At 39.5% G+C, this 10406-nt stretch overlaps 2 protein-coding genes across 2 annotated transcripts; both read right to left on the bottom strand.

Annotated features, from left to right (window-relative positions):
• Window positions 1-1377: 1377 nt before the first annotated feature.
• Window positions 1378-2210, bottom strand: LOC120060830 (transcription factor HES-2-like). The gene is made up of 3 exons (XM_039010249.1): window positions 2121-2210; window positions 1918-2013; window positions 1378-1782 (listed from the first exon to the last, which is right to left on the bottom strand). The coding sequence occupies exons 1-3, from the start codon at window positions 2208-2210 to the stop codon at window positions 1378-1380; spliced, it is 591 nt and encodes a 196-aa protein (XP_038866177.1).
• Window positions 2211-9260: 7050 nt separating this feature from the next.
• Window positions 9261-10081, bottom strand: LOC120060864 (transcription factor HES-2-like). Its single transcript, XM_039010274.1, has 3 exons — window positions 9992-10081; window positions 9697-9880; window positions 9261-9577 (listed from the first exon to the last, which is right to left on the bottom strand). Exons 1-3 carry the CDS (start codon window positions 10079-10081, stop codon window positions 9261-9263), a joined length of 591 nt encoding a protein of 196 aa, XP_038866202.1.
• Between the last annotated feature and the right edge of the window lie 325 nt (window positions 10082-10406).

Raw genomic sequence — 10406 nt, 5'->3', positions numbered from 1 at the left:
AAGGACCTGATGTCAACCTTAGAGACCAAGCTGGAACAGTTGAATTGTTTATTTTTGTTAACATATCACTGTCAGTATTAGAGCTTCTATTTTTTTTATTTGTGTGTAAGGTGGTTGTTCGTATTGTACATTTGCCTGACCTATGTATAGGGCATCATAAAAAACATTGTGCGGGGACCGCGTTCGTCAGACTGCTTATCCAGACGCAAAGTACACAGGTTTATCCACACGCAAATGATAGCTCACCACACGCACAGGGAGAGGATAGCTCGCTTTGCTTCGATGATCACCCTTCATAGCTCGCAATGGATTTTGTCGCCTGCACAACACCTGTCAGTCCAAGCGCCTATCAAAATGACACTGTGCTTGTTGTGTAAGGACTTCGTGCTGTTTGCTAAGCGAGTACCACTTCCTCCCTGTTCTTCATACTATTCGGCCAATACCTGGCACGAACTTCTGCCTCGCTCGCACACGTGACTACTCTCCTGACGCGTCTTACCAGTCGGCGCCTCGAGAAAAGCTAGCTATCCGCTGGCGCAAGTGGGGACACTTCAGGCAGAGGTGTAAGTTTCACAGCTCCCCATGTGCTACACTTGCTCAACTGCCAAACTGCTTTCTATTTGACTAAAACCTTGTTCCTTAAAATGGCATGTTTACTATTTTACTAACCATTTAAGGCCATATGTTTAAACGTTTGTGTGACAGTTGGTGGGTGCGTCTTGATTACACGCACTTCTGTGCGTAATGATACGTTTTCTTACCAACTAAAATGAAATAGTATTTTGTCTCAGTCTAGGCCTAGGTTATGGCTACATATATCCCAGTCATACCAACCAAAACAACTAAGGCAAATTGAAATGAAGAGGAATATACCACGGTATCGTAGTTTTTATTACAGCTAAATATATGTACAATGCGTAATGGTAATACATATACAAATACATCCCTAAAAGAGACATTTTACGTTTTTAAGTAACATAACACAACGTGCTTACATATCGTTTATCTGCACAGACCCAGAATACTGAAGTCTAAAGTGCAAATGACACATATAATAACCCTTTGGGTTTACAGAGGCGTTTTCTGTGGCCCTTTTATCATTTAACCCCCAAAGAGGACTAAATTTAGCAAAATAAAATCCATGCAGATCTTAATAAATAAGAAGAATTTCTTCAAACTTGTCCATTTACAGGACAGAAGACGTGTAATTACTTCAGTATATAATACTTAACTAACATGATTTAACGATGAAGTATAGCTTTTCATCAAGAGAATATGACAATGCATGCATCTCTATAGCCTAGTATTGATAAATACATATGTACAAGAGACATGTACATATCATACAATTTACATTGGCGTTATGGCTTCTTGAATCTACCAGGGTCTCCACATGTTAGCATTGACAGCTTGTGGCACTGGCTGGGGCCGGTTGGGAAGCGAGTTCGAGTGGTTCTCGATTCTGGAGCCAACGTTGGCTTTGAGGCTCAGGAGTCTCTGCTGAATCTGGGGGAAAGCCCTGGAGCTCTGGGCGCAACAGTTCTGACAAGCTGGGTCGACGGACGCAGACATGGACTGCTGGATGAAGTCGTTCACCCGCTGGCACGAGTCTTTGTCCAGGTTTGTTTTGGGGATCAGAGCGGTGACGCGCTGCAGGCAGGCTTTGTACCCTTCTTTGAAGCTGTCTGATGTACTTTTTTTCTGAGCAGCAGGAATATCACTGAGGAATCTCACGGTCATCTCAAGGATGTCAGCTTTCTCAAGCTTCGAGTACCGAGAATTCTGCACAAAAAGAGAACAGGGTGATGGTTAGACCACTATCTATCTATACGCATAACTTCGATGATGAAATGTTTACAGCTGTGTATTCTAGACACGTATAAAGCATAGCCTAGTTGTTGGTTATTTGGAACTTACATCTTTTCCTGTGAGTGGAAGGATCAGAGTCTTCAGATGGTTGATGCTGTCATTGATACGAGCGCGCCTTCTCTTTTCCAACAAAGGTTTCATTGTCTGAAAAATGGTAACACACAATTTAGAATCCAGGGCAAACCCATTTATCACGAGAATTTAGAAAAACAAAGTATTTTCTATTCTATTGTATCTATTTAGACCCTTACCTTTCTCAATTCAAGCGCCTCTTTTCTCCTGGCCACAGTTAGCCTTGGAGCAAAGGATTGGACAGATTCGGAGGTTATATTTGGAATCATTTTCATTCTCGTATGTGGAGGAGCACTATTTTCAAGTAGGAATCTTTGAGATTGGAGAGGATATGTTTCCAACGACCTCGGGCCGCAGTTTATATGGAGGTCCCGAGCGTCGGTTCTGTGCGTCACGGGTACGCCCCCAAGCTACCGTCAAATAATTTTGACTGAGGACTTTTGCATTTGAAACAACACGAGCACCAAATGTACAATAATAACCATCTGTCTCCCCATTTAATCCAAGCATAACAACTATGGTTTGTGCAAGCTACATTTGATGATACAAAGCTTCTAAAACGTCTGCGTAAATAAGCGTTGCTTTTTGGTCAAAGTGATTTGAACATCAAATGCTATTGTATACAAGCAGTCTTTAACTTCAAAGATTTCTCATTATTCTCTGGTTATTCTGAATTGCATAGTTTTTTATGTACAGCTTATTATTTACGTTTTTAAATAAGTTAAAATGGTTCGATACCCATGCGTAATTACGCATAACCAATGTTCCATGGAAAGCATATTGCATTGTAACACCTTTTCATGGTTAGTGATTTAGAAACATATCAGCCACACATTAGGCCTACATGTTATTTGAATAAATATTAAACGTGTATGCAATTTCACGTTCAATTCGATAAATAGATGCAGGTTATAGTAGATGGACATGGTTCAATTCAATACACGTTTTTCAAATATACCGTTCAGCCACTCACGTTTTGTAGATAGCATTAAACATGTTTTGCACAGATGTTGTTTGATATCCATTCTGTATCGTAGTCTAACATTGGTGGGGGGGCTATGGATGGATGGACGATGGAGGGGGCAGTGGGCTTTATGCATTATTTACATCTACACCGACAGATACCCAAGCCAAGCTAACTTCAAATAACATCTGCTTGTAAATTGTGATCAACAATTTTCTTAGTGTGTGATGTCTAGGCCTCTTACATTTCTGATGGGAGCTGTCTTTACCTGTAGCCTACTTGTGCTGCCTGGGGAGGGGCGTGACTTTGCACGACAGATGATGGGTATGAACTGAAATTCGTTTAAGTTCCTACATGAACAAAGCAAATGTAGAAATGTTTAGCATTCGGCCTATATCCTGAGACACATTTAGTAGACGAACCATTGTTGATTCGAGTCATGGTGTATACATTCCATGTGGCATAGTCTACAAACCATTTACCGTTAATTCTATTCAGAAATGCCTTTAGCATGTCTTCCATAGGCTACCAGTTCCTAACAACAATCACTACTCCAGTGTTAACGACCTATCAAACTCGACGGTTCTCATGGGAATCACGCGTGCAGCACGCGCCATGGAGACCAGATGGGCGTATGTTACCGACCCCTAACCCACCCGCCCCCCAACCCAACCCACCTCTCCCATGTCCCCCTCCTCCCCACTACCATCCCCCTACCACCAGCCCGTGTCACCCTACTATAAGGGAAGAAGCCCCACCCTACTTGTTCTAAACTATTTCTGCATTAAGTTTTATGAAGCATGTTTTGCTAACAATTTTGGCGTCGGTAGCCTTCAAATCTGCATGCGATTGGGTGATGGTCTCCATGGTATCCATGATTTAAAAACAAACTAGGATGCCAAAATAGATTTCCCCCCACACCCCCCTTTCTATAGATGCTCTCTCCATATTGCCATAGTCCGGTCGGCTTGACTTTTACATACTTTATAGCGTCCAAGCTATATTTTTGCAAGTGTGTTTTTCAATGTTTGTGCGTAAAAGCCTGTTTGAGTGTAACGAATTGATGATGGTCGATGCCCTAGTTCAGAGACGGATTGCATCGATGTAGTTTAAAAAACACAGAATCGAACAAATAACATAGCCTTTCATTATAAGCCTTGTATATTTTCAAGTAACTTACAGATTGTTCGAAACTGGATATTTGCTATCACAAATCACTTTTAATTACCATGTGTACTTGACCTGTGAGGTCTGCATGTTTCAAAACATTTTCAATAAGATAAATAATCGAAATACTTCCAAGATAACCATCGTTCTAATTCTGTGGGGACAGGACCTTCTAACGATGCAGTTGAGCGGACGCTTGGCTTGGAACAAAACGAAGCCGTGAAATTGATACGCGCATTTGCTGCACGCGCCCCTATCACCCCCACGGGGCCTTCAATTAACATTTCGGCTGTGTGAATCCAGAACTTTTCCATATAGAGCTTACGGTTAGGGTCCCCTTTGTCTTCCCAGCCAATTCGGCGTGGGTAACCCATCTGTGCAAGCTGAATGGACAGTGACCTATTGTCTAAGAATGTTCTGATACGTGAGAATGAAAAATTCAGCTTTTGGGATGGGGGACGATGTCAGCCGCACCACGACTGCCCATGACGAGGAGCTGCGTAGCTTGAGTTGGGCTCTACACTTCTTTTGTCATGGCATGACCAGCGTCTATTTAGCCAGACAAATGGGAATGAAAAAAAACAACCTCTCAGGTCATGTCTGGTTTTCTTGTGTGAGATCCAATGTAGCATATACCCAATAGTAGATCTATTGTATCTTAACCAAACCAATTAGATGGTAAAGTAGTATTGTAATTTGGTTGAATACAATAGTTGTGTGTGTGTGTGTGTATATAACTCACATAACGTTTATTGTACATCAAATGAGTTTGGAAGCTCTTTTGTACAATGTGCACCTTATAACATTTGTTGGCATCCATCCAAAACATTTCATGTCATAAAATACAGTAAGATATAAAACATCGGTAAAGTATATCTAAACCGTTTTTGTCGAGCTTATCAGACCACAGTGATATGAGCTGGTGACAGGTGCAGAATCTGAAGTTTTAGGCGTGGAACACAGCTGGGAAAAGGGGCCAGAACTCACTTAATATAGTTGCAGCAGATATTTTGTGATTAAGTGTACGTGAAAACAGATTAATATTCTACATTTATTTTGATGGGTTTATTTATCCAGGGGTTACCAGGTAGACTTTGCACCTGATGCGAACACTTAAGAAATCCCCGTACTTTTATGGAAGTGGAAGAGGTTTAAATTGTAATTCAAGATGGAAGAAAAGATGAAGCAGTTAAAATAAGTGAGTGGTTGAGGGATGGATGGTTGGGGAATGTAAAAAAGTACATTTCTTGAAGAAAATGTCGTGTTTGCTAGTTTGTTTTAAAGTATTTATGGTTGTGAAATAAGTTATAATAATAGTAGTAGTAGTAGTAGTAGTGATGACTGCAGTAGTAATGGTAGTGACTGGTTATAGTAGAAAAATTAGGTAGATGGAAAGATATTGATTGATTGACTGATTTGATAGGATGGGATACGATGGAATTGCCGAAACATGTGAAAGTTGGTTTGGTGTCTGTAGCATAAACGGTTCAAGAGTTACTGTTGGTGGGTTATTTTAAGCAAAAATAGTCATGGTTGATAAATATTTTGTACGAATTTGAAGTTAGCATAGCCTGAACTTGTGAAAGTTGTTTTCCTGTCTTTAGCTTAAACAGTTCAAAAGTTACTGTTGGTGAGTTATTTTCTACAAATCTGTGCACATTTATATAACTCTAGTTCATAAAGGTTTTAAAGAATTTGAAGTTAGGAAACACTATATGTCTTTTTTATAGCTTAATTGGCAAAGGAGCAGGACCATTTTGAATAGCTACCGTCAGTATTCCCATGATTCTCATTCAAACCCATGTTAATGTATGCACATTTTTAAATGGTTAGAGTTGAAAAAGTATAAATAGTATAAAAAATGGCAAGCAATCTAATTCGGGTCAGTCTGAACATCTCAAAGTGGCTTTTGTATTGACAGCTTAAACGGTGTAAGAGCAGTGGCACATCCAAATAGGTCCTGTTCAATTCTATGGAAGGTTTATGAACATTTAACACGGTTATAGACTGTAGTTCAAAAAGTGTAAATGATATAACAATTCTGAAAGCAATGAATGTAAGTTGGGTCGGTCTGAACATCTCAACGTTGGTTTGGTGTTGATAGGTTAAATGGTGTAAGAGGAGATGCATGCCAACCTTTTCACTGTGGAAGTCTATGGCTCTTTTATTGCCATAGACATGCATTGGGAGCTCATTTAGATCAGTGGTGTAAAGTACTGCGTACGTTTTTTGGGGGTATCTGTACTTTAATATTTCTAGTTTTGACTTTACTTCACTACATTCCGAAAGAAAATTATGTACTTTTTACTCCATACATTTTCACTGACACCCAAAAGGTACTGGTTACATTTTGAATGCTTAGCAGGACAGAAATTGTCCAATTCGCACACTTATCGCACACTTACCTGGTCATCCCTACTGCCTCTGATCAGGCGGACTCACTAAGCACACATGCTTTGTTTGTAAATGATGTCAACAGCAAAGGTTCTTGTGAAGATGCTGGAGGAAACAGGTACAAAAGAACGCGTCTCCTTCCTGAGCGGTATGACGGCTGCGTGGTCCCATGGTGTTTATACATGCGTATTATTGTTTGTACAGATGAACGTGGTACCTTCAATTCGCACACTTATCAAGAGAACATGCCTGGTCATCCCTACTGCCTCTGATCAGGCGGACTCAATAAGCACAAATGAGTGTTGGCGTGTGCCCCTGGCTATCCGTAAATTAAAAAACAAGAATATTGCTTAATATAAGGAATTTTTAATTATTCATACTTTTACTTTTGATACTTAAGTATATTTTAGCAACTACATTTACTTTGATACTTAAGTATATCCCTTTAAGACCATCTGCCACAGGGAAGATAGCTTTATGGCATCACAGGATGTAGGCTACACATTTTGGCGCAATGGGGTCTCATGTAATTAGTATGAAACTGACACAATGCATGAAAATGCCAAGGAAATATGTTCACAGTGAGTTTGCTCAGTGAAGAGTTAATTCCAAGCCACTGGATGTATTAGGGGTGCTATCTGTTGTGAAGCCAATATGTTTTGTTGTAATTTTACTCCAATCATATTTTATTTGTCACATACACGTGTTTAGCTTGTATTCCTAGCTCTAACAGTGCAGTAATATCTAACAATTTCACAACAATACACACAAATCTAAAGGAATGGAATTAAGAATATATAAATACTTGGGCAAGCAATGTCAGAGCGGCATAGACTAAGATACAGTAGAATATGATAGAATACAGTATATACATATGAGGTGAGTAATACATAGACTAAGATACAGTAGAATATGATAGAATACAGTATATACATATGAGATGAGCAATGCATAAACTAAGATACAGTAGAATATGATAGAATACAGTATATACATATGAGATGAGTAATACATAGACTAAGATAGATATGATAGAATACCGTATATACATATGAGATGAGTAATACATAGACTAAGATATAGTAGAATATGATAGAATACCGTATATACATATGAGGTGAGTAATACATAGACTAAGATATAGTAGAATATGATAGAATACAGTATATACATATTAGATGAGTAATACATAGACTAAGATATTGTAGAATATGATAGAATACAGTATATACATATGAGATGAGTAATACATAGACTAAGATATAGTAGAATATGATAGAATACAGTATATACATATGAGGTGAGTAATACATAGACTAAGATATAGTAGAATATGATAGAATACAGTATATACATATGAGGTGAGTAATGCAGAATATGTAAACATTATTAAAGTGGCCAGTGGTTCCAAGTCTATGTATATAGGGCAGCAGCCTCTAATGTGCTATATATAATGTGCCAGACTATATATATATATATATATATATATATATATATATATATTGTTTAGAACTATCATCTAGATCTCATAGACTGTCACTCCTTGCACCTGTTGCTCCTTGACTGAATATGAGTGGTTACATTTCTCTAGCCCCATCCCTCAGCTTAGGATAGACAACTGGCAGGCTCAGGCTTTTGTGCCTTTAACTTGAATAACAAATACAGATTTTGTTAATACAAATTTTTGGAATCTATACTGACCCCTAAAGAGACATTGAAATACAGGACAGTAAGAGCAATCTGGTCTCATAAACGGATGTGTCCAAAGACAGAACAATCCATCCATTGGCTTCACATCAACCAGAAGGCAAAAACATTTCCTAAATGTAACATGTCTTTATACAGAAACATTTTCTGTAAATTGTCATGTTGATGGTGCATTGGTCACTTAGATTACAATCCATATTTAATAGAATAATAGAATAATAATAGAATCCCTATTATGGGACTCATACTGGTGAATTTTGAAGCACTTTATCTTAGCATTACACTACTTCGTATGGGCTCACCAAAATGTTTTCTTTAATTCGTTTTGTTTGAAATGCCTCTATGGACTACCCCCATAGACTTTACCCCCAAAACAAACAAGCAAATGGCCTCTTTCCCGAGCAAATTCACGATCAGAAGTTATGAGCAGCGCACCACCCCACAATGGGACGAATGGGGATCAACTGATGTGCAAACAACCTAATAGTTATAGAATTATTCCTATAGCGCCATTTCAGTAAATAAAGAGATTCATATCATTTTAAAAGAAACACATGTTCAATACAATGTTTCATGTTGTTGGAATAATGTTACCAATACTGAGAAAACACAACAAAACAGTTTCTTCTTTCTTTCTTTTTTTATAATGAGCTTTTATTGAAAGTACATGATCAATGACAAAATCGTTTAAAGTGTCATAGGATACATCAACTAAATTATGTCTTCATCAAATAAATAATACATTACTACAACACACAGTGTTTACAGTCTACTCCTTTGCACAGACCAAAAATACTTTAAGTCAATAGCGCAAACCTCAAACAAAATAACCCTTGGGGTTTTACAATTGTGTTGTCTACAACCCAAATCTTGGAAACCCCAAAGAGGATTGCATTTAGCCTAACAAAGATCATAGAATTTGTCTGCTCATAAAATCTGTGCTCATCTGATTTTTCTGTGAATAAATAAACACATTACTATAGTCAAACGTGAAATAACTCCCTCATCTCTTCCAGTTAATATCTACATCTAACAGCGTATATATATATCACAAAACAATGATCGCTAAGGGGAGCGTCTGTCTAATCTACCAGGGTCTCCACATGTTAGCATTGACAGCTTGTGGCACTGGCTGGGGCCGGTTGGGAAGCGAGTTCGAGTGGTTCTCGATTCTGGCGCCAACGTTGGCTTTGAGGCTCAGGAGTCTCTGCTGAATCTGGGGGAAAGCCCTGGAGCTCTGGGCGCAACAGTTCTGACAAGCTGGGTCGACGGACGCTGACATGGACTGCTGGATGAAGTCGTTCACCCGCTGACACGAGTCTTTGTCCAGGTTTGTTTTGGGGATCAGAGCGGTAACGCGCTGCAGGCAGGCTTTGTACCCTTCTTTGTAGCTGTCTGATGAACCTGGAAGAAAAATAGGCGAAAGTTTAGTTTAATGACCCAATGACAAATGTACAACTTATTCATACAATACAGTACACATATACAACATGAAAGAATTAGCTTTCTGAAATAATACTCACTTTTGACTGGAGATGAAGGGAGATCTCGGAGGAATCGGACGGTCATCTCCAGAATATTGGCTTTCTCAAGCTTCGAGTATGGAGCGTTGTCTTTGCCGACCAGAGGGAGGATGAGAGTCTTCAAGTGACCGAGGCTGTCGTTGATGCGTGCGCGCCTTTTCTTTTCCAACAAAGGCTTTAGAGTCTGGAAGAAGCGATAAAAAGCCATTAGTAACTCGAAAAGGGTAGAGCATTGAACGAAAGCTACAGTATAGCGAGTTGATGATAAACACATTTGACTCATAGTTTCTCTTACCTTTCTCAGTTCGTTCGCTTCTTTCCTCTGGGCCACCGTGGACCTTGAGGGGACAAGCTGGGTAGTCTCGGGAGTGATTCTTGGAGTCATGTCTTTAGCTAGAAGTTGTGCTTTTAGGAGAGAGGCGATGTGCTCTTTGCGAGGCGGTGAGCTGCTGTGTGCTGAGCGGAGGGAGAGCGCTCTATTTATGCGAGTCTCCCGCGTCGAGGGAGGGACCTCCATCCATTGTCTTGGAGTCTTGACGCAGGGGACTATGCCTTTGGGACAGCAACACATGCACTCGACTTGACCATCTGGCCTGTGGGGATACAGGGTTGACATTTGGCTTCCACAACTAGCATGTCTCACTGCTGGTATTGCATTTTGTGGTAGCTATAACTTGAAAGAGATTTAAGGTTTCATTCATTCATGTGCA

The sequence above is a fragment of the Salvelinus namaycush genome, chromosome 16 (genome assembly GCF_016432855.1).
Source record: "Salvelinus namaycush isolate Seneca chromosome 16, SaNama_1.0, whole genome shotgun sequence".
NCBI lineage: Eukaryota > Metazoa > Chordata > Actinopteri > Salmoniformes > Salmonidae > Salvelinus > Salvelinus namaycush.
This window is presented reverse-complemented; position numbering and strand designations above follow the sequence as displayed.

Coding starts and splice junctions, on each gene's coding strand:
- LOC120060864 (XM_039010274.1), bottom strand. CDS start 10,081: ATGACTCCAAGAATCACTCCCGAGACTACCCAGCTTGTCCCCTCAAGG. Junction 9,881..9,991: donor AAGCGAACGAACTGAGAAAG/GTAAGAGAAACT, acceptor CGCTTCTTCCAG/ACTCTAAAGCCTTTGTTGGA. Junction 9,578..9,696: donor CCCTTCATCTCCAGTCAAAA/GTGAGTATTATT, acceptor TTTTTCTTCCAG/GTTCATCAGACAGCTACAAA.
- LOC120060830 (XM_039010249.1), bottom strand. CDS start 2,210: ATGATTCCAAATATAACCTCCGAATCTGTCCAATCCTTTGCTCCAAGG. Junction 2,014..2,120: donor AGGCGCTTGAATTGAGAAAG/GTAAGGGTCTAA, acceptor ACCATTTTTCAG/ACAATGAAACCTTTGTTGGA. Junction 1,783..1,917: donor TTCCACTCACAGGAAAAGAT/GTAAGTTCCAAA, acceptor CTTTTTGTGCAG/AATTCTCGGTACTCGAAGCT.